At 39.3% G+C, this 24976-nt stretch overlaps 1 protein-coding gene across 37 annotated transcripts in view; it reads right to left on the reverse strand.

Moving 5' to 3' along the window:
* The window catches only part of SEMA5B (semaphorin 5B), a 478266-nt gene that overhangs the window by 81385 nt on the left and 371905 nt on the right, over positions 1-24976 (reverse strand). For 31 of the 37 annotated variants that reach the window (XM_087883981.1, XM_034422787.3, XM_034422795.3 and 28 more), the window contains 5 exons: positions 20320-20418; positions 18739-18952; positions 13171-13456; positions 6560-6695; positions 3727-3934 (listed from right to left, as the gene is read on the reverse strand). In XM_087883981.1, coding sequence (XP_087740107.1) covers positions 3727-3934; positions 6560-6695; positions 13171-13456; positions 18739-18952; positions 20320-20418 — 943 coding nt within the window. The remainder of the gene's footprint in view (positions 1-3726; positions 3935-6559; positions 6696-13170; positions 13457-18738; positions 18953-20319; positions 20419-24976) is intronic. The other 6 variants (XM_087883946.1, XM_087883954.1, XM_087883970.1 and 3 more) reach the window with 1 other exon arrangement.

Genomic DNA, 24976 nt, shown 5'->3' on the forward strand with positions numbered 1-24976 from the left:
GGAAATGAGGTTAAACTATAGATTTAAAGTCCAAGATATTTATGGAAACTTATTTCTCTGCATCTATGCCCCTGTTGCTTAGGTTGTTGCTGGACCTAATTAAAAGTTAAATTGGAATGGAACAAACTACATTCTAAACAGCAAATTGCTGGCACAGACACCTCCCTGGAAGAAACAGAGTGGATAGATGCAATTAAATTAAGAGACACAGCTTGAGAGACAAGGAGATTTGTTCTCTCAAGAGCTACCACCTCAGAGGACGTTATGTACTACCTGGAGGAAGGAACAAATGGTGAGTGAACAAAGTACCATCTCTATCTACCTATCCCTCTCTTGTAGAAATCAGGCTGATCCCCTCCCTGATTGCATTCGCAAAGATGCTAAGGACAGAGAGATTCCGGAGAGCATTTTAATTGAAACAGACCATTTCCATTTGTTGATTTATTTATAGTTGTTTTATTTGTGAATTCTTTTACCTTATTTTGAATTGTTATTTTAATAATAAATGAGATTTGATTTTATATTGTTGTTGCAATTACCATAGGTGTTTTAAATTGTTTTTCTGTATCATGTTAACTGAGAGTAGTTTTGACTGTGTGGGAGACAAATATAATGATAGATAGATAGATGGATGGATGGATGGAAGGAAGGAAGGAAGGAAGGAAGGAAGGAAGGAAGGAAGGAAGGAAGGAAGGATGAATGGATGGAAGGATGGATGGATGGAAGGATGGATGGATGGATGGATGGATGGACAGGGACAGGGACAGGGACAGGGACAGGGACAGGGACAGAGACAGAGACAGAGACAGACACAGACACAGACACAGACACAGACACAGACACAGACACAGAGACTGTATTTTATATTGTCAACTTGACTCTTTCTCATGTTGGTTATTAAGAGTAAACCAATGAAAAGGAATATTGTGTTTGGGACTGCATCTTTCTTTAAAAAATGTCCCAGTGCAGACTATTTGTAGTTTCATGTTTAGAAAATACTCTTTTATCAGACGGACACAGTATGACTTTCAGTTAGGTTTTCCAACTCAATAAAATAATGTGTAGTCATGGAATAAATTATAGTAGCACTTAGAGGAGTCATTTATCTTAACATAAAATCAACTTTCTCTTAATATATACTCTTTTTTTTAAAAAAATGGAGCCACAGCATAAATTATGTTTTGCCAAAATGTTAATCTTGAATTCTGTAACAAAAGTAAATTATTTTTACTTTTACAGGGACTTATCCAGGTTCTTCTATCTTAAAAAATACCCAACACTGAAGATCAACCTAGTACTTAAAGGTTAGTAACAAACATCACATAAGGCACTTTCACTGATTACACCAGAAGTAGCAATTATTAAGAACATGGATGCCTTTCTACTAATCACTACATTAAAATAACTTTAAATTCAGAGGAATTGAAAACGGTTCTGTGGTTTTCAAGAATAATTTTAAATAGATGTAGAGGAGATGTATATATGTGTGGATTTTTATGTAAATGTTTATCTACTGTATATGACATGCATGTTTTAGTCAAAGGAGATATAGAAGGCATGGCAAAATGCATGTTTTGCAGATCCAAGATCCCAAGTTCAATTTCTGGGGGGGGAGGGGAGGAGGGGAACAAATCTGTGATCTTTACCTAATACATTGGAGAGTTTCTCCAATTAGAATAGATAATATTAAGTTAAACCAAGCAGGATTATGTTAAAGTCAGGCAATTTGGTGCTCCATACATATTTTGAATTAAAATTCCCAAAGCCTCAGCCAGCATGACTAATGAATTAAGTTGCTACCAACTGTTGAATACTGAAAAATCACCAAAATGTTACCTTAATTCCTGTATTCCTAATAGCACAAGTATGTTTCTTACAATCTATAACTGTCTACGCTTTTACCTAAATTGCCATCCAAGTGGAAAGCAATTTAATATTCCTTATCTGAGAGCCTAGGTGTATGTATAAGAAAGCTGACAACATAGAGATATTTACTCTGTGTGTATCCACCCAAATACCTTGCTATCTATTCGCTATCTCTTCTAAAACAGAATCTTTATTCAGAAAACATTCATAAAAATCCCATTTGGGAAAATATTAGGTGATTCTGCTTTTGTTTATAGTAGGTCTCTTCCAGTGGTGGGTTTCAAATTTTTATACTACTGGTTCTGTGGGCGTGGCTTGGTGGGCATGGCAGGGGAAGGATACTGTAAAATCTCCATTCCCACTCCAATCCAGGGGAAGGTTACTGAAAAATCCCCATTTCCTCCTGATCAGCTGGGATTTAGGAGGCAGAGAATAGATGGGGGCGGGGCCAGTCAGAATTTTTACTACCGGTTCTCCGAACTACTCAAAATTTCTGCTACCTGTTCTCCAGAACTGGTCAGAACCTGCTGAAACCCACCTCTGGTTTCTTCTCCAATAGCCTTTGATTGAGGCTCTGCTTATTTTTGGGGAGGTGTATTTCTTTCTTTCAAAAGGGATGCCAGAAATGAAAGAACGGGACAAGCTAAACTGCAGGACTACAACCATAATTTTGGTAGAAATGAATCACAGACTCGGTGAAAGGGGGGAATCCGGATATAACCCCTGTTCCATACAGGGTCTGCTATAAGTTTTGGACTGATAGCTATCCAGCCTCTAGCTGAAGATCTCTAGTGAAGGAAGGGGCAGGGGGTATTCATACCATTTCATGAGACAACTTAATGCAATGAGGCAACTACTACTACTTGCTACTACTAACTACTATTACAGTAATCGATCAGACAAGCTCTTACTATAAAAAGGTAGTCCTCGATTTAATCACAGTTTGTTTAGTGACTGTTTGAAGTTACAACAGCACTGAAAATGGGACTTATGACTGGCCTTCACACTTACGTCTGTTGCAGCATCCCCATCATTACACAATCAAAATTCAGGTGCCTGGCAACCAGCCTCTATTTACAACAGCTGCAGCATCATGGGGTCACTGATCACCATTTGTGACCTTCCCAGCCAGCTTTCAATATGCAAAATCAATGGGGGAAGTCAGATTTGTTTAATCACCATGTGATTCATTTAACAATTGTGGCAAAAAAAGTTTGTAAAAATCAGGCACTTAACGACCTCCTTGCTTAGCAATAGGAATTCGGGTCCCAATTGTTGTTCATAACTCGAGGACTACCTGTACTCAATTTCACTCTCATATTTTACCTCCTTAATTACCATCACTACAATCACCACCAGTGGAATGAGCTGGTAGAAACAATAATGATCTAAAAATAAGGTCCCTAGAAACCAAGGTAACTATTTTATTAAGATTATATGTTGCATTCAGGATTCACTGCTTCTTAAAATCATCTCTTATTCTTGGTTGGCTTATATCCTACTCGTAAGGATAGCACTCATCACTGAGCCGTGGTGACACAGTGGTTAGAATGCAGTATTGCAGGCTAATTCTGCCAACTGCCAGGTGTTCGATCTGGCTCAAGGTTGACTCAGCCTTCCATCCTTCTGAGGTCGGTAAAATGAGGTCCCAGATTGTTGTGGGCAATATGCTGACTCTGTAAACTGCTCAGAGAATGCTGTAAAGCACTATGAAGCAATATATAAGTCTAAGTGCTATTGATATAAGGAAAGGCCAATTTTCATAGCATTTTATTTTTGAAAACCCTCAGTGTAGAATTTAGATGATCATCTGAACCAATGGAAGATAAGAAAAGCTCCTCTGGTATGACGCTCACTCACCTGTCCCAATGTACATCACATGATAGAGCGTATCCTTGCCCTGAACAATGTCAACCACCAGTTTAGAAAAACGGATGTTGTCCTGAGTAACATATGGATCCACAGAGACGGGTTGCACCACATCATTCATTAGGAACAAGCGCTGAGCATCCTGCAGGATCCTTTCTGTTAGATTCTCATTGGGGCCATCATCATTCAATACTCCACACTGAAGAACAAGAAGAAAGGAACAAAGGTATTTAGTCTCATATTATTTAACTCAATTATTTAAAAGTTTACCTAAAATATTATTGAATAAATTGTTCTGTCATTCATTTGCAAGTACCTTTGGTTTATGCAGGCTATCTCATCTCCTTACCTTACATATCTCATCTCTGAAGATGACTTTTTTTTTGGCAAGGATGTCTTTAACTGCAGGGTTGTATTTTAGTTCTTAAACCTTAATTACATTGGTTGTGTGTACAAAAAAAAAAAATATGTTTGTGTATTTTTCAATTCTCAGATTTCCATTTTAAACATCCTGCTTGAAAGCAAGTAAGAAATTATTTTTTTCTCCAATATTTTTCCCCCCAGTCACTATGTTATCTTTATCATCTCCTGAAGGCTTCATTGATCTTCTGCTCCTTCTCTACTTGAAACATTCTCTCTCTTTTTTTAAAAAAAAAATCCTGTTATCAACAGGAAATTACTACATTCCTTTTTATAAGATTCTCAACTTGGCTTTGTAATCTTCTTATACTTCTTCTGCAGTGCAAATTTTATTCTTTTAAAAGGACTACAGAATATCCAAAATATCCCACAATGCTACTTGAGTTGGGAACAAATGACATAATAAATCTCCAATGAACTGGTATCTGATGGGTATCTAGCATAAAAAACAGGAATGGAATCAACAAACAAATGTCTGCAACACCCCCCACCCCCCCCCCACACACACGCAGGCAGCAACCAGGGATAGAGCAGCAGGCATACAGTTGATAGTAGGACAGCTGTGGGTTTTCTGCTGAAACACAACCTTGGCAATAACGGACAACGCTGAGTTACCAGAATCCTCATATATGCAAAGTGACCTGATATATGCAATACAATGGTACGAGCAGGCAGAATGGGTACACTCTTGATCTCTTCAATTACTGCCTGCAATTACTGAGAGTTCAATTCTCAAGGTTGACTCAGCCTTCCATCCTTTCTAAGGTGGGTAAAATGAGGACCCAGTTTGTGGGGGCAATAAGCTGACTTTGTATAAAATATACAAAAGTATGAAGGCTATTGCTCAATGCATTGTAAGCCAACCTGAGTCTCCAGAGAAGGGCGGCATATAAAAATAAATAAATAAATAAATTAAATAGTCATATCACAGGGCTGAGGAAACCTTCTGGAACAGCAAATACCCTTTGGAGATAAACATGGTTTCCACTCCTGAAGTCTCTTAAAAGCTGGCAAATAAAAGCTTGTCAAAATCGAATTAAAAGATGGAGGAAGGAGACCATCAAGCAAGGAATAAGATTAAAGGAGGATATGGCTGAAGGATCTGACCTTCCTTATACTACCTGGAGGCAGAGGTGGTATTCAGCAGGTTCTGACTTTTTCTGAAGAACTGGTGGTAGAAATTTCGAATAGTTCAGAGAACTGGTCAATATCATTTCTGACTGGCGCCGCCCCCATCTATTCTCTGCCTCCCGAGTCCCAGCTGATTGGGAGGAAATGGGGATTTTTCAGTAACCTTCCCCTGAATGGGGAGGGAATGGAGATTTTACAGTATCCTTCCCCAAGCCACACCCACAAAACTGGTAGTAAAATTTTTTGAATCCCATCACTGCCTGGAGGACCCTGAATAGGTGGAGAATTGGAGTGCCTAAATAAAAACAATATGCTCAAGTGGAGGCTCTTAATGGAGAACAACACGCTATGTGAATGTGGAGAGACACAGAACCCATCTGCTGGTATGATGGCTACTACCAGAAACTTATAAAGATAATGACTTATTTTTGGCCAATGACAAAGGTGGCTTCATTCTGGCAGTTTAAAGTTTGATCTAGACACGGAAGACCTGGCTTTGTTCCTAGCCTGGGGTTAGACTGTTTGTAGAAGAAAATTGTGGTGGCAATTTTTTATCCTATATGTTATTTATGTGTTTTTGTACAGGCGGCCATGCTCCCTTTTCAAACATTAAATATTGTCTTTTAAATATTGTAAATTTCCCAAATTTTGGGGGGAGTCAGGCAGCCTCAAAATCCAATAAATTGTATTGTATTGTACTGAACAGAATTGAACATTTACTATCAAAAATATAATCTTGGAGATGGCCAATGCTAACCCAGAAAAAAAATGCATATCTTTCCTTACTGCTAACACATTTAGTTATTGTAAGATTTGGGATTGCAAAACTGAAGCGTACATTCAACTTTCGAAGATCATTGGATGACTTTTGGTTAGCCACTATCTTTAAACAGCTTCAAAGTATTGTTATGGAAATGAAAATAGAACTGGGAATCCTGTTTATGTCAGCTCAAACTCCTAAAGGAAAAGGGAAATATAAACCTAACAGATAAATAGACACATAAGTGAATATTACCTCCTATAATTCTTCTTCCTGGCTGTATTAAGCTAAGAAATGACAGAAATAGCACCACCCTAGTACCCTTTTATATACAGCCAGATCATGGTTTTTGTTCCAATCCACTAATTCATGCATGCCACCTACCCACATAAACTTAAATTCCTTATGCCCAACTTGATACACTGGTCAACACACAAATCTGATTAATTCCAATGTTTTACTGCAGATGAAACAGAAGAGGTTTCTGAGTGAGTTGAGATTGTCCTAAAATACCTGAAAGTTTGGGATTGGATTGATTGTTGGGAGCCATGCAGATCTTGGATTCTCCTGGTATCGGAAAGGTCCATTAAAGGCTTGTGTAATAGCACTAAGATTGAAGGCACACACTGCTGAAGCAGCAATACTGTTTCTAGACACAAGGACAGAAGGGAAGAGAAAGGAAGAAAATCAATTTAATCTTTGGAGCATTGACACTTTCATCATAACAGACATCAAATCTTGGGAAAATAAATGACACATGGATTGCCAAGAAGCAGCACACAAGGCTACAGGTCTCAGAAGGGATGAAAAGAATCTACATGGATGAGATGACAATTAGGAGATGTTGAAAAGCCCCCTTGAACACCTCATGTGATTTAAGACTGGGAAAAGCAATTTTGACACGGAAAGTCACACACAGTTTAATTCACAAGGAACATTAATACTGATACCCCATCAATCCTGACTGGTGGTAAGTGGGCTTAATTTTTAAACCTCTAGTTTATTTTTCAAGGTGAGATTTAATTTTAAGCTCCACAGGTTCCATTGCAAGATATTGCAAGATATTAATTTACCCTCTGACGAAGTCCAGCCACATCTATTAAAGTAGCCATTCTATTTGCATAAGAGGCTTAAGACATGTCAGGAATAAAGAAATCAGAACTTGTCTAATCTTTTACCTAATACTGTTATCTACCAGAACTTCAGAATATGTAACTTTTGGGAAGAAGCAGCTGAACACACTCCAAAGACCTAGAATATGATCTACTGAAGCAGAACTCTGAAGCAAGCCAAATCTTAGCAAAGCCTTACTGGATACCAAGTCTCCTAGAAACATTGTTTTGATTATTCCCAGGTTATTCCCATTATTCGCTAAATGTTCCTGTATGTTTTTGTATATTCAAAAAGTTTCTGGTATAGATTTTTCAATATCTAAATGATTTACAAAACAAAATCTCTACAGAGCCTCACTTCTTCTGCTAATTAAAAAGAGCAGCAACCTTTTAAAGAAATGAAGCTTTTTACAATATATTTATATCTCTAGAAGTATGTATTCAGTTTTCCTTAACATATGTCCATTAAAATAGAGAACTGCAGCCATTTAATTGTGGTCTTTGTTTAATGCACATGTCAATCATTATCAGATTAATAGTTGAAAAGGAAACCACTTAGCCATTACAACACATAAATGTATTTTTGAGGTTTAAGAATAGATTGGAACTAACAGCTGAAATACAAGAGTAGGTGAGAAAGCCAAACAAAATATTTGTCATAAGTTTTCAACTGTGCTGAATCTTTTCTACATAATATTCTCTTCACTCTCTCTTTTCAGTTTATTTGAGATAGGCTATCTTTATTCAAATGCAATCTACAAAGAGCTGGGATTTTATAATTTGGAGAGTATCAGTTTTAACACAAAGTACTTGTAGAGCCAAACTGAAGATTCAAAACATTTCTATGTAATTTTAAGTGGTGGGAAGAAGGACAAGCATCAAAGAAGAATCAGCGAGTTCAAAATAGTTTTTAAAAAGTGTCTAAAAATACAGAAGGCTCTTTCAAAACAGCATGAAAGACATGTCATCCTGCTGTGCAAATATCTGAATGATTGCTTTTCATATTGTGTCGTTACTGGAAATAATTTGGACTTCTATGAAAAGAATATTTTTTTTACTAAACTGGCAATGCTTTACCAATGGGAACAACTGCCTTCCAAGTTGTGAAATTTTATGCAGCAAACAAGTATTTGGGCAAAGTATTTAAAAAGGCTCCCCCTGGTCCTGGCAAAAGGAAAGAGAAAGAGATCCTACGAAATGGAGAAAACAATATAAACATCCATTTCTATTATTCTTTACCCCGTGTTAAGAAGCATGAATGCAGTTTGTGTGATATTTGAATTAGTATCCTAGCAACTTCCAGCATACACTGCAGGAACTGCTTATGGGTCTAACATTCTTCTCAAAGGGGTTAGACCACACTTTTTTGAAGACTCCTCCAGGATCATCAAAACTTCTTAAGAACTTTCTTGATCTGTACCTCAGCAGAATATCCCATTTTCCTCTTGCCAAAGCAAAAGCAAGATTGGAATAAATCTGCAGACTTGCTTTCCTCTCCCAGCCATCCTTCCCTTCCATTAAGCAATGCAGCAGTTGGCTGTGAACTTGTCAAAGCACTGCATGATGAACCTTTCTTCATTCCTGCCTAAGTATTACTGACATGTTGCATGTTCACAGAAGGCCGCTCTTTAGACAATGCAAATGACAAATGACAACCTAATGCCTTCAGGCACAAGTGGAGAAGCAAAATAATAGTCTAAAAAAAAAAAAAAACTCCAAGCCCTGTGCATGGTTAGAGGCTGGAATGGGGTTTCTAAAGCAAGCCACTGAATGCTTCGCAGCAAATTTCATAGCAGAAGTTCATATTTGGATGATTCAACAGTTTTATGTCTTTGGATCTGGCATATTGAGCCGAGTGACAACTCTGTCAGCATGCACAGCAGTTGTGGGCTGAAAAATGCAGAACTGGAGCTTGAACAATAAACAAAGATGCCTACCCTGAAAACAACTGATTCAGAAACAGATATTCTGCTGATTCAAACATTCCAAAATTTCAAGTGAAAAAGTATAAAAGTACTATAGTGTTACAGTATGCAAAGCATTCCAAACCATCTTACTGAGTGGCTAATTACAATTATAATTATTGTGACTTTTTTCCCCCAATGATGATGATGATGTTATCCATTCAGTAGTGTCTGACTCTTGGAGATTCTATGGTCTAGGTCACTCCACATCTTCTGATCTTGCATTAGTTCTTTGAGTTGTTCTACACTCTGGTTGGTGTCAGCTTTTTTTCAATATTAAACATTTATCATTTAAATTAGGTTTCTGGGGTCAAATAAATGTTTAAATCAGCTGCTATTGCCTTGGGGAATCATAAGAACTGCACGTACGTGGAGTGAGGTAGATTCTGTTCTCAGGATTCTCTACATCTTTATCCAACTACACTTCTTGAGCAAATCAGCTGAAATGTAGTACCTCTGTATAATTTAGTTTCCCAGCCCACAAAGAGTCTACTTTCCTAACTATGCTAATAAGAATATGAATCATGAAGAGCAAGGATGATAGCAGCTGTCGCATTAACCTGTATCAACCTGGGCAGTACACTGCTTCCCAAAAACCATGCCTGCAGCCTCTAGAGACTGAGAATGTTTTGAAGAAATTCTTTGTTCAAGTGACCGAGAACATTGATTAAATACATAAAGAGTTATCCTACAAGCTGCAACTGATTTCATCAAAATTCAAATGTGAAGGAAATCAACTGTGGTTTTTATCCTAGCCTTACTATCACTCTTTGGGGAGAACAGTTTTGGAGATAACTTTTTAGAAATCAGCATGCTTTTCAAAAAGTAAATGTGAGCCCTTGCCAAGAAAAGTTGCATTCTCCAACTCTATGTAATGGCTATAAATCAACTTCAGGAACCTGAAGACTGTGGACATCAATAACCAGAATCCCCCAGCCAGCATGCTGGATGTATGTTCATTGTTCACTGAGCGCATGTGCATTGAAACAGCATGCTGGCTGAGGGATTCTAGCAGCTGAAATCCACACATCTTCAAATTGTTGAGGTTGAAAAACACTGCTCTAAATCATTCCCCTTCAGTACAGGAACTCACTTAGCATTCTCTTCATTTATTTTATTTTATCTATTTATTTTTCATGCCGCCCATCTCCCCTACAAGGGGACTCTTGATGTGAAACTGACAATTGGCTAATACAGTATAAATACAGAGGTAGGTAGGCAATACAACTGCCTCAAGTTAACTTATTTTACAATACATTTTGCAAAATGTAATTGCAAAGAAAAGCTCTAAACATATAGAGGAAATCCAAGAAAGACTTTTCTAATATACTATTATTAAGTTTTGTCCACTGTATAATCACATTTATGTCATATGGGTCTCTGAAGAATTGGCGCATTAGATGAGAGTGACAGATTGTTGGGAAAGCAATGGACATGCAAACAACCACAACAATGTCCCTCTCCAGCATTTATGGGTATATTTGATCACCATTTCATTTAGAAGGCAGACTGGCTGTATATTTTCTAGCCCACCAATGATTAATAGGCCGATGAGAAAACACATATCCAAAAGCTTGTAAATGTTTTTCAGTGACCCATCTGGAAACTTTTATAACAACTGTTTAAATATTTCATAAGTTGGTTCCCTAAATACCTTTTTTTTCCTGCTGACTCTGTATTATGCAAGAATGTACAATAAATTGGAATATAGCACGTTTTTCCACACTGAAGTGCACCAAACTGGCTGAAGCCTTGGGGTTTTATTTTTGCTTTTATTTTTGTTTTGAAATTGCTACTGACCTCATTAAATAAAAGCTTCAAGATTTGTGAGTACAGATACATTTTCCTCATCCTTGAAAAGCAAGTGTGCTTTAAGATACAAATAAGGCACCTTTAATATATCAATCATATTACTGGAGTGAACACAAGGCTTAATTTATATGCAGAAAGCATAAGCATGACACAAATCCTGATAGAAGTTAAAAGAATAATTACCATTATTTATCTAGATGGCTGACAAATTGGAACATTTTTTCCTTCTTTGAATTTTTGAAAGAACATTGTGTCACAGCACAAAATTCTTATTTGATCTAACTTCAACTATTATCAATAATAATTTGCCTATTCACTTCTGAAAGTGTTCTCTAATGTCTTTTTTCTTCTCAGGTTAAAGAAAAAAATAAGATATAATTGCACATAAGCTCCTGTTTTCTACTACCAAGAGTACAGTGTAAACAATTAAGGGTGAGATGGAGAAAAATACATTAGTTTCTATTTATACACTGAACAATGAAAGAAACACACTGTTCCCTGATTCATCAGATATATCAATTCTGGATAGTTACCAAATAAGAATCCTTTTCCGCTAATCACACCTCAGTTTAATACACCAAAATATGAACAAGCTTTGTGCTTCTCCATATCAGTCACAGCTTTTTTTTGGAGACATCCACAGATAAATCAGACTACAATTTCCAATTTTATTCCTTCTGGAAAACCAAGGTTCATGGTTCATGGACTAGCCCAGTGGTGGGTTGCCCCCGGTTCGGACCGGTTTTATAGAACTGGTAGTAAAACTGGCGGAAGGCTCCGCCCACTGACCTGGATGTCATCATAAGTGATCTGCGCATGCTACCTTTACTACCAGCGCATGCTACCTTTACTACTGGCACGATGGGAATGGTAGTAAAACTCACCCCTGGACTAGCCACAACAAGAAACTTCCTTCCCTCCCTCCCTCAAATTCCTGCTGGTATTTTACTTTGCTTATGGGAAGCTTTGTAGAAAGAAAGTCAACGAGGAAGCCAGCAACAATTTACAAGTCCAAAATCAGGCAGGCAAGGGTCTGCTGCTGGCTGGGGGAGGGAGGGAGGGAAGGAGCAAAGGTGTGTATGTGTGTGGAAATATGGGTCGGGAAACATACCTGGAGGTCTGTGAGAGGTGCTGTGTAAGTCGGGACGGGCGCTCAGGTTAAGTAACATGGGTTGGAAATGGTGTACATAGGTGTGCAAGAGCTGCTGCATAGATCAGTGAAGTTGAAGCGGCATGGGTCGAGAATGGTGCATGAGGATGCATAACAGGTGCTGCATGGGTTAAGGAAGGGGGGTTAAGAGGTGGTGCATGGGTTAACACAGGGGGACAGCAGGATCAGGAATGCTGTGTGGGCATGTGCAGGAGATGCCACACAGACTGGGGAGGGGTGAAGGTCAGGGAAGCTACATGGGAGTGTGCAAGAGTTGCATGAGTTGGGAAAGGTACATAAGGAGGTGGCATTGACTGGGAAGGGTGTACAGAGGTCCTTCCTCCCTGTTTCTCTTTCCTTCCCTCCCTCCCTCCACATTTCCAGAAGGCTGGTAAATGGCTGCTGCTGGGTGGGGGGAGGGAATAAGGAATTGTGAGAGTGTCTTGTGAGAGTTGGAAACTGTCCTGGAACACTGAAAATGAGGAACACCTGACTAGCAGCCACAACTTCCCCAAATTTCATTCCCTCAAGGAGTTCCAGATTTTGGACTCATTCTGTAAGTTTCCTTATTTATCAGATTTTGAAACCACCCATCTCCCTCACAGTTAGTTCATTTGAGGTACTGTGGTTCAAAAATTGTTGCCCTATGATGCACCATTTCGCCCAGGTAAAAGATACAGAAGGAAAAGTTTTAGTACTATATAGATATTCTCATTAGGCATTTTACCAACTTCCTCCTCTGAATTTACTTTTTAATTTACCCACAGTAATTGCAACCAACCCATCCATTCGAAGCCCTGTTTAGATGTTACAGAAAGAGTTACATTCATCGCAGCTGCAGCTTATCTTCAGGTTATTCTGCAGGCACCCATGCATTTCAGCAAGGGATATTTGAAGCACAGGCACAGCAAATGTAAGACAATCAATACCCCTCCCTTCCTCTCTTACACACACAGATAATTTGAAGGTAATTGTTTGGGGGGGGGATCCTTGACTTCTTAAAATAAATATAGCATTATAGTGGAGAAAAAGCACCAAAGCATTAGAAACAACTGAGCGGGAAAACAAAAGAAATAACAAACTCACACATTGGTTGTGAATACTCCAAAGATCAAATCCTGTTCAGGAAGATAAAATGTGCTTTGCAGTTCATTGTAGTAAAAAGGGATTTCTCCAGAACGGGAACAATTCAGCCGAGCCTTCATGAAAGTTGTCCATGTATCTTCCAACAAAAATCGTCCCCCAATGTCATTTTTACAAACTCTGGCCACACGAGAATAGACTGTTTTTCCACAGTCATGCTCTACCGCATTCTCACGGAAAAAGAAGTAAGTGAACAAACCAATGTCATAGGCAGCAATGAAGTTGGGCTCTGGAGAAAAATTAAACCATAAAACACAGTGAGAAATACATTAAGAAATTGGGCTTTCTGTATGAAGTATGGACAAATGCTCACAAGAGACGTGAAGGAGAAAAACAAATCTTTTCCAGAACATCTAAGAAACACAAGCAAGTTATGGTCCGATTCTTAAAAGCACATCAATAATTGATTCCTCAGCATCAAGAGATAAGTTACATGTTATAAATAAGCCATCAGTATCAAAACATAGAGGCAGAACACATACAATCTCACTGTTATTTTTGCTCTTTGGTTGCTGTTTTTTTCTCACAGAGTTGAGTTGTGCATTCATTTTTAAATCATTAGGTTGAGGGTTTATGTATGATGGGATACTGTATGTGGGTACAGAGACAGCAAACACAAGTAGTATTACTTGCTTGCCTGTTGGTTTGTAGTTAATGATGATGCACAGAAATTCCCTGGAGATATGAAGAGCTACGTGACACTGTTGCCAGCAAAGTCCACCAGAGTTCAAGGAGATTTTCAAAAGGAGAAAGGTTCCTACAGTGCAAGCCTCAGAGGGACGCCCTTTTCAGCCAGCTAATTGATTAAATGAATAGCCATTAAACTAAACAGCCTCATTAATCACAACAGGCAAGTATTTTAAGGCATTTTGCAAGATTCTTTCAACTAACACATACACGAGACATACCTTCTCTCGAATGTGAATATACATTAATGGCCTGTAGCCAAGTGCACCTTCATTCCATGCCTATTTTATTCTTTTCCTTGCATTCAGCTACCTCCAATAAACAGCAACACCTGACTTTCATCATTAAATCTATTTGCACTGATTCTCCCATATCCCAGGGATCTGTACCAATGCTACACCAAAAGTGCTTTTTAAAAGGCAACTGGACTTTGTTTTTTTTTCTTGGAGAAGTTTCACTTCTCATCCAAGAAGCTTCCTCAACTCTTCAACCAAGAGCTGAAGAAGCTTCTTAGATGAAAAGTGAAACGTCTTCAAGAAAAAAAACAAAGTCCAGTTGCCTTTTAAAAAGCACTTTTGGGACAATCATGACCTGGATGACTAAGAATTTCCATAAACATTTACCAATGGTGCAGTTTTCGCCAAAAAAGTGGTCTCACGAGTTATTTCATTATTGAATTATTTGGGCCGCATAATTCAACACCCTGGTGATAGCCGTAGGCCCATAGTAAGTCTTTTGGGGGGAATGATCCCATATGTAGAGGAGATCAAATAAGTAATTATTTAATATTGGAAATGATCAGATGATTTGATATTTTTCTTTCAAGACAGCAAAATTAAATGCAAGTCTCCATAACCCAAGCCAAAAAACAACCAGAAAAAATGGAAGAAAATTACATTGACCAAAGTAGTACGAAAGAAAGCAGAAGGGTTTTAAAAACATCTCAGTCTTAAAAAGTACCCAGGACACTTTGTTAGTTGAGTGAATAAATCAGCCAAACAGTACAGCAAGCTCAGTTCCTCTCTTTCCCACTGGAATTGTTTCTAAACATTTAGAAATGGTTTTTTTTTAAAAAAAGAATTCCTAAAGTCAGATGAAGTTGCCTGAGTCAGAGCTGCCATTCTGAAACCGCCATTATGAATTGTCTTTCACAATACAGCACAATCTTGAAGATTCAGTAAGGGGACCGTACTTTCACAAAATAGACACAATAACATTCTTAACAGCCGCCTACACCTAAGGAACGGCTGTTCCCTCGAGATTTTGTTAAAATCTAACCCTGAGAGGTCCTATAAAACTTTTTTTTTGCCTGAGTCAACTTTTAATGGAATAGGTAAGTAAGAATAGTTAAGGAATAAAAATTCTGAATTTGTATCTGCTGGTTGGCTGGTATATGTCTGTGTAACGTGCCACAGCAATGGAAACTAGGTATCTACTTACAATTTTAGAAAAAAAAATACCTTTTCTCAGCTTTCTCATCCATGTTTAAAGTACAACGTTCCCAATTGTAATGAGAAACATGTAAACGTTGCATATTGACATCATGAAAGAAGCATCCCTGATATTATGCAATCTTCATATCAAATACAAAAAGCTTAACGTTAAATTTAAGATGTTTTCAGGAAAAGAGGGCTAAAACTTTAAAAAGCTGAGTCAGCACGGAATCTTTAGGATATAAACAATATATTAAATTAGGGATACATGACAAATGCCTATGCTATGCAGAGGAGCCAACTGTGGCATTATGGAGAACAGATTTACTTATTTCTAAAGGGATGGAGAAAGGGGGTGACATGTACTAGCTTTGTCATATAACCATGTAAAATCACTGGAAGGGTGTTGCTTCCACTAAAATCTGGAGCAGCTAGGTTTTAGTGGAAGATTTTAGCCCCACCAGATTTAGTAGTGAGAGCGTATTCCAGGTCCCTTCTATCAAACTTCTAGGAAACTGTGAGCCTTCTAAACCAAACTAAATAAATAAAACACTAGGGAATTCCTAGAAGTTTGCATTTAGACAAACCAGCTATCAATTGACACATATATTTATGCACTATTAAAAAGAGACAATAAAAAAATTAAGAAGGAAACAAAAAGATCAGATTACAACTTCTCCAGCAGTTTACACCCAGATAAACAGGGATTAATACCAGAGAAACAACTGAGCGGAAAACAATACCCTAATCAAGAAGCTACTAGGGAGGAAACCACTTCCTCACCAACATTGGCAGGCAAGCTACTGTATATAAACAAGGAATTAACCTCACGCTTGCAAGCACTGATGAAGTTACCAAGTTGCATAATAAAATGTCTGCAATATTATTTGATATGGGATTTATTTTATCAATGGATGGAGAATAAGAATTGGAGATAATTATGATATAAATGGATGTTGAAACTTTTGGAAATAAACTAGCATGTTTAGTGATAAATTGAAGAGAGGAGGAGCACAAAAAATGTTACCAACTGATACACTGTCTTTAATTGTTTGGAATGATTATGTTTTTATGTTTTGTTTTTGTTTTTGTTTTCTTTAAAAAAATGTCCGCAAGGAAACTATCAAGCACTAAAGGCTCCACATTATGGGAAAAGCTAGCTCCCTTGAGCAATCAATAATGCTAAGAAAGGTTGAATGAAGGAGAAAAGGACAACTATTAACAAGGTGAAAAGACTTGCTTCAGCAGCAATGGGAGAAATCATTGAGAGACTTAAAAGGCCAACCTGAAGGGCCAAACAGATTATTCTGGAGAAGCTCTATCTATATGAGCAAAAACTAAGAGTTTTTGGTAAACCACAGTTATAAAGTAGCCATTCTGCAATGCTTGGGTCAAACCATAAAACAACCCTTTGGGACTTCATACAACATGAAAGTGCCAAGCTGTCCAGCATAGGAGCTTTGGTTATCAGATTCACTATAGGGAAAAGTATAGCTCCAGCTCCTTCCCCATTTGCCTGCCTTCATTGCTTGCTTGGTAAGTTGCTGTCATGTACAGGGACAAAGAAGCCAGGTGGGGACCTTCCTCCCCTTCCTCTTTTGGGCAGTTTTCAAAAGAAAGGGCTGGGAACTTAAAGCCAGGCGTGCCCCGCAGGCCCCGCCTTGCCCACCCCCACTGGGAGCTCTGGGCTGGGCAGTGATTTGGCTCTCCCAGCTGGCCATGCCCCCGATCCCTGCCTGCCCTTCCCGCAGCTGGTGGCAGAGAGGAAGATGAACCAGGTTGAGCCACAGCTGTTCAGCCCCCTCCTCCAGCCCACATCTCGCTGCTGCCCAGACTCACCTACCGTAGCTGCCAGCAGAGGGGGACAGCCAGGAACTGTGAGGTTGACTGTCCAGATTGCCCCTTTCCCACCCACCTGCCCGGTCAGATTGTGGGAGTGCCTGGCCTCCCAGCTGCCCCCCCTGCCCTCTGGAATGATGCAGCTGTGAACATGGGATTGTCCGGTAGTGGGGAGGGAGAAGGAGAAGGGGGAGGCTGCTAGCAGAGAGTGGAGAGTGTGAGGTTGGTGCTTCTGGGACAAGGGGAGCCGGGAAGCGTCTGGGTCCAGTTCACCTGGCCTCTCTTCCTCTCGCAGCCGCATATCCTCCAACCGGCAGAAGCCAGTGCTTCTGTTAGTACATTGATGACATCGGCTTCATTAAGGTGAGGGAGAGGGCGACTGTGTAAGCCCCAGCCATGTGCTTTTGGTTGCCCACTAACCCGTCAGTGACACCCCCTTCATTGCCCAGAGTTCCCTGGCAATGCCCATGACATCTTCTGGCTCTAATCGTCATGTGCAGGCTAGGGAAGTAAATCTGAAAATGTATATAATGTTCTAATGTACAGAAGTTATAGTTAAATGTATGGCAGAAAGTGGACTCTGGGTGTGTTAGGGTTAGTGTATGTGTACAGTTTTAGAAGAGCTCTGTGTGTGTGTGTGTGTGTGTACATATGCATACAGTATAATAGTACCTAATGTATCTTTTTGTATGCTTATGAACACTCTATACTATGTAATATATATGTACCCATATGGCATATATACATAGGATTAAATAGTGTATTTTGGATGTTCAGTAGTAGTAAATAAATAGAGAGGGAAATTGTATCTTGTTGAGGCTTTTGAGGTGAGTGGCCAGGAGGCGGGGCTGGGTGTGATGAGTGACGTTGAGTTGGCCACACCCACCCAGTCACGCCTACCCAGCCAGTCATTAGGGTAGGGAACCGGTTGTTAAATTATTTGAATCCCACCACTGTCTGAAACACTGTTATTTGAATGTGGCCTCAAAAACTAAATATGGTCCTCTGGAAAAAAAAAGATAATAGTGAAATCTCTGTTTGAATACATTTACAACCGAGGAATCCTGTATTTCTAAAAGACAAAGCACCAACAGGTTAAAAGTGGCCAGGGTGAAAGTTCTTACTGTCTCTTATCTCATCATAATAGAAGGGTAAACGTGGATGTCCTGACATTCTGGTGCAAGAAACATGGGTTTCATGGCTACCAAGCTTTTAAAGATACATGATTTGTTTTACGACAGAGTAGGATATAAGCGATACGGTACGTGTGTTTATGCAGCTGTGGGCAATAAGAACAGAAATGGAATATCTGGCAGAATCTGCCCCATGCATCATTTTTCGGAATAAGAAAAGGTAAAGGCCTACACTCTATCAGTCTGGCTTCTGCATTTTTATTGGTCTTCCATTTTATCAGTGCTAGTGAAGTTCATTTTGGGAGCAAGCTGCTTTCTACTGTATTCAGGCTGGATTTTTATGAGATAAGAGAAATAATACAGTTTTCTAAGACTGTCCAGTTGAACTAAATGCTCTTCACTGCACCAAGAGTTCTTACCGTTAAGCCATTTAGAGTTGTACTGTGCTGTTCTAAGAGGTGGGATGTTTCCAAGGCTGCGATAAATGGCTGGATCCCGTCCAGAAAAGTCAATGACTGTAGCAGCATACAGTTCTCCCTGGGATGTGATCACAGCTGTTGAGTTGTGCCGGGGGTCATAAGGGCAGCGAGCTACCCCATTTATTTTTTCAATTATTTTGCTAAGATTTCCTACCTGTATTTCAAAAAAAGGAGTCAGAAGATAAAACAATGAGGCTAGTGACAAACCACCTCCCCCCACAGCTGACCAAATAAAACATGTGTAAAATCTCACTTTACTGTAACTCTGGAAGATGCTATATGTACTCAGGACAAGAACTAGGATGAAAGGATTTTAATGATCTGCCATGGTGTAGCACACTACATCTGTGCCCTTGCATAGAGTTAATTATGTTTTTATTTTTAATACATGCACAACCAGGACCTACGGGGCAGGGCAGGGAAAATAGCCCTCCAGATGTTACTGAACAGCTTCCAGCGGCATTCATTATTAGCAATTTTGGGTGAAGTAACAGAATGTTGTAGGTCAATGATATCTGGAAGATCCAAGGCTCCCCATCTCTTTTATAAGGATTCTCAGGCAAAGTATTATTGTCCTAAAAAGATTCATTCCATTGCTATTTCTGATTCTCAACTGATTAACTTTCTATGCCAGACCCTGGATCTATCTCAATTCCAAGGTCATATCTTCATCTTCTCAAAATGGTTCTATGCATTCTTCTCATCTAAGTCATCATCTAAAAGACTGTAGTTCGCCCACTTCAGTTCTTCATTCATACATTGAAGCTGAAGCTCATATTTCATATGGAAGATTTTAGCTAACCCCTGATATTCCATTGAAATGGGAAAAGGAAGTGTGTCCCTTAGGCAGGGCTCTGAAGAAAGTCCTACTCCTGGAGATACACTCAATTATTCCAAGCATGCAAGACTGCTTCTAGGGACCCTGGGACACACAGAGGAAGGGCCTTACTGACTATCACAAAGCTCTGGGTTTAACCCAGAAACAACTAGAAACAAGTTCCAGCAACAGAATTACATATTCCTTTTATGAAATCCTACATTTTGAATTTAGTTTTTTATTCACTTTAAATATTTGTCTGGAGTATTTTGGACCAAGAGTAGTTTTTAACATTTTCCAGAGCATCTCCCAAGCAGCTCTATACAACAGTACAGACATGATAAAGTAATGAATACAGATGTAATTTTTAGTAGCAAGTAGAACTGGCCCACCTGCTTATATTGCAAAAAAGGTACACCGCAGGATGCTGGATAATCCAACTACAAACCTGGACTATTTACAATTTTTTAATTAATTGCAGCTAGTTAATAATTGCAACTAGTCCTCTTTGTATTGTAACATATGCTGCCCTTTGTTATTACTTTTTCCTTGTTCTCTCTTATAGTTGCACCTATTAAATTCAATTAATGCGATACTAACGCCGTATCTCATCTCTAGCATGATTTATAAGAAGCAGGGCGTCCTTTATCACACTTCCACTCTTATTCTCTGGCACATCCTGAAAACGGAAGGGTACAATTTACCTGTCTGCTGGAACATACTGGTGAAAAAGCATTTGTGCCACAAGTGAAAACCTTCTTGCCATAAACAATGAGGACACGAACATAGTTTTGGCATTCCTCCTAAAGCAAAGACAAGAAAAGACATGTTACAGAAAGATAGCCAATCTAAGCTGACACTTTAGTTCCAAGCAAAGATATCAAATAGTAACTGATCTATTTCTGGGATCTGCTGCTGATCTGGGAATGGAACATTCTGAAGAACACTGTAAATACTTGTATAGCTTAGTAGTTTCTAGAGGTATTCTAGCTCTGAAAAAAAGCTTGCTTTATTCAGAATGCCACGTCCAGAATATCTCCAACTGCTTTTGGTTTGGATGACTTACTTCCAGCAACCACTTCTGTGCCACTGAGTAGTATGCTTTGGGGGAAAATGGAATATTCCAGAGTTCTCTAGCATGCTCTGTTGCTGAATTCAAGAATTCAACATATCCTCCATTTCGCACTCTGTTGTAAATATCATGCTACAGTAACACAGATGAGAATGTCTCTATATCAGTGATGGTGAACCTATGGCACGCGTGCTGGAAGTGGCATGCAGAGCCATCTCTCTGGGCATGCCAGCCATCGCCCATTGCTCTTCCGGGCTTTGGCGCACCAGCCAGCTGGTCTTCACGTGCACGGGAGTGCTGGAAACTGGAAGAGCAGTTCTGCGGCATGCATGCTAAATTCAAGACAGATACATCCAAAATTATGTATTGGACTTTCCCAAATTGAATAAAGTAGAAAAGATCAAGGTCAATCAATCATGATTCCTCATCAGGATTCTGAAGATGATGATAATGAGGAGGAGGAGGAGGAGAGGGGTGGGAGTATTTTATCCGTACTCCAAAGGGGGGGGGAGAAGAGGAGGCAGGGGGAAGAGAGGGGGAGGGAGTACTCTTGTACATACTCAGGTATGCCTCTCTCCTTTTGCTGGATTTCTATTAACTGTAAAGAATTCCTCCCTTCCACTCCCATCATCATCATCCACTTCAGAATCCTGATGAGGAATCATCAGGATTTATCATCAGGAATCAAATCACAGAATTCCACGCTTTCGGGCAACTCTTTATCTGTATTCCAAAGGGGGGGCGGGAGAGAGAAGGCAGGGGGAAGAGAGAGAGGGGGGAGGCATTTTGGCAAACTCTTGCACGCCTCTCTCCTTTTGCTGGATTTCTATTAACTCTAAAGAATTCATTACTTCCACCCCCTCTAGCCAATTTGTGGGGTGCTAACTGTCCCGGGCATCAAAAAACCCAGGACGAACCCTCCTTCTGTGTATTGGCTGCTCTGAAGCATGTAGGACAGAGTGGCCATGGCCCATTGCCCTTGGCGAATCGGTGGAGTCGTGTCAGCCGAGGAGAATAGCCAGCGGGGAATTGCCGGAGGGAGGAACGCTGGCAGAGAACTAGAGGCAGCCAAGGCTATGAGACAAACAGTCCTAGACCGATTCAGACTGCCCTCTTTATTAAGGGTTGCAACCAGTTGAAGAGAAAGCACTTGCAAGGAACACTGAATTACAATTAACAAAATTCAGATTGCAATGTATGTAAAGCTAAAGTTAAATATAAAATAAATCTTTGCTGTAGTATTTGTTACAAATTCAGTATTGAGCAAGCCGGAAAATTCACTTTCATAAAACTTAGAATCCACTTGCAGTACATTCTGTAAAAGAGAACTGGGCTATTGGGAAAACTATTGGGAAAACTCAGAGCCCCTCTCTGAGGGAGATGGGTGGTTAAGAAGTGTGAAATATAAATAAAATAAATAAACATAAATCTGAGACATCGCATGATCCAATCACCAGAGAAGGAAAATCACCCTATTTCATTCAGTAAGATCAGTCTCTTTGTTCAAACAATTTATTTTACAGAAATTTAATAAATCTCCAAATATAAGAAGCACAACACTGATAAAACTGCATAATCAAAAACACTCCAATTACTATGTACAGAGACTTCCTATCTAACCCATAAATTATAGCACCTTTTGTATAAATTTTATTCTCTGTCATTTTTAGAGAAATTAGCTGGTTGATTAAAACTATACCTTACTGTTTTTCCCTCTGGGTTATCTTATAAAAAAATGTCAACAACTTTGATTGCAGCCATACAATGGGTCAGAGGTTTTGTTTCGTCTTGTTTAAATACTTCTAGCTTGAAATAACTACAGTCTATGGATTTCTATTTGTGCAGCTTCTGGGGAAAGGGGTTAAGTTTGATATATATTCAGGAAACGTAACTTGTTCAAATTATTTTATGTTCAATTTCTTTCTCATTATCTGGAGATTGTAAATGGCCACCAACAAGAAATTGCAGCTGAAGAACCAGCTCTTCCAGAAGGTCAAAAACATTGTTTCCAATTTGCCACCACAGAAGCTTGCATAAAGGCAAGCAATTCTTGAAAAACATTACCGTATTGGGGGGGGGGAGGGTATTGTTAATACACAACCACTCCAAACCACCCTGCAGGCAAATCTTATGGAAAGATCCTTCCATAATTACAGATATCACAACTTCCTTTCATTTATGAAATGGGAATCATTTCACTGAAACATTAACCACAATAAGTGCTACACGTCTGGCCTACAAACAAAATGTCAGATGTCCTTGTTGTTTGGGGATATATTTTATAAAGGAGGCTAAGGCACTCATTTGAGCAGATAGCAGAATGTTAACTGTCAGAGTTGGCCTGGGGAGCACACAGAATGAGTGTGTCAAGATCACCGTGTTCCTTGGAGAGGTTCACACGGTTTACTTTTCATTTCCATTATGTCTTGATCAGATATACAGGGATCAGATCTGAAATTTATCTCAGCCTGGAAGCAAAGCTTCAATACATTATCTTTCAGAAAAAAAAGATAAGCTGTCGTTTATTCTATACAGAACTAGCAACTGAAGCAATGACAAACAAAAGTATATACGCTTGGAGCTGAGTTTTATGATCTCATCCGGTTAATTCTCCTCCAACCACACTGCAAGTGGCGTAACTCGTCAGAATCTGGAAAGTTTCAGTTTGGTCTTTTCTTTCTGATGTGTTCATATGCTCCCTGCAAATTGTCTTTTACATAGGCAGAAAATAAAAATGCAACTCTCTATTAGTAATCAACAGTAACTAATTTACTGTCCTACTGTCCTAGTGTTCTGAATGTTATATTTGTCCTGTTTAAATAGCAACGGTTAATTGCTAATTAAGGAAAATTGCTGATGCTCCATAATATCTAGACATTCACTTCTATGAAAACAGCTTTAGCCTGGCTTGAGTTTGGACTATTCATAAACAGTTCAAGTCTATGATTTAGAATGTACACCATGTTTTCCAACCTTTCAGGTTGGCGGCCCAGTGTGTGGGGGGGGGGAGGTGGGGAAGAGGGAATGGTTTTGTGTGAGGGGCAGGCACGTGTGCACACAGCTTCACTTATGTAAGTGGTGGGTGCACATACCTGCCACTTGTGCAAGTGAGACTGTAAGTGCTGGCGCCTGCCGCTCATGTGAGTGGGGCTGAGCACGGGCGTGCTGGCCTACTGCTCATACGGCCCGGTTGCAAATAGCCCATGGCCCAGAAGTGAGACACGGCCCACAGGTTGGGGACCCCTGCCATATACTATATATATCAAGAATTGGCTGGCACTTGATTTAAATGCTTGCCTAGTTGAGTATAAGCCAACAATACTATTTAACATATATACACAATGTTACTTATGATTTGCTGGATAGCTGTCAAGATTGTTTTTCCATCTGTGTCTTCTTCAAGGAAAGAGATTTGCAATAAATATTTAGACAGCAGTGGCATGGAGATACAGATCTTATGAAAACAATTTACAACAGTTTTTCAAATTTAAGGAATAAAATGGACAGATAAAATCAGAAATTTAGTTTAAAAATCAAACCAAAGTCATGGTCAATTTTCAAAATTAAAAATCTGATTTATTTGGCTTGGACAGTTCATATTTAAATAGATCCCTGGAACATAATGGAGCACAGCAAGATATCCCCCACAATAGTGGTGAAATCTAAAATTTGTTACTACCGGTTCTGTGGGCGTGGCTTGGTGGGAGTGGTGGTAATGTGACTGGATGGGCGTGGCCATTTTTTTTTTTTTTACTTTTAAAACCATTTTTTTCTACAACCTCTTCGGTGAAGAGGTTGTAAAAAAATGCTTTCAAACGGCTCTGATGATCCCAACTGAGTTGCCTGATTGGCAGAGGCTTTTTTTCTTTTAAATACCTCTGACGATCAGGCAACTCAGCTTGGATCGTTAGAGGCATTTAAAAGAAAAAAAGGGTTTTTTCTTTTAAAAGCCTTTGACGATCCCAGCTGAGCCGCGCAATCATCAGAGGCTTTTTTTTTAACTTTTAAAAGCATTTTTTCGGCTGAAGAGGTTGTAGAAAAAATGCTTTTAAAAGTAAAAAAAAAAAAGAGCCTCTGATGATTGTGCAGCTCAGCTGGGCATGGGACGGGCAGGGATTTTTGCTACCGGTTCTCCGAACCACCTGCCTCCATTACTACCGGATTGGGTGATCCGGTCCGAACCGGGAGCATTTCACCCCTGCCCCACAAGTATATGTTATATCTTTCAAACTTATGTATAATTTCATGCATCTGATGAAATGAACTCAAGAACTAGTGTGTTAGAGCCG

Source organism: Pantherophis guttatus, chromosome 1, assembly GCF_059756535.1.
Source record: "Pantherophis guttatus breed Tessera chromosome 1, ASM5975653v1, whole genome shotgun sequence".
Lineage (NCBI taxonomy): Eukaryota > Metazoa > Chordata > Lepidosauria > Squamata > Colubridae > Pantherophis > Pantherophis guttatus.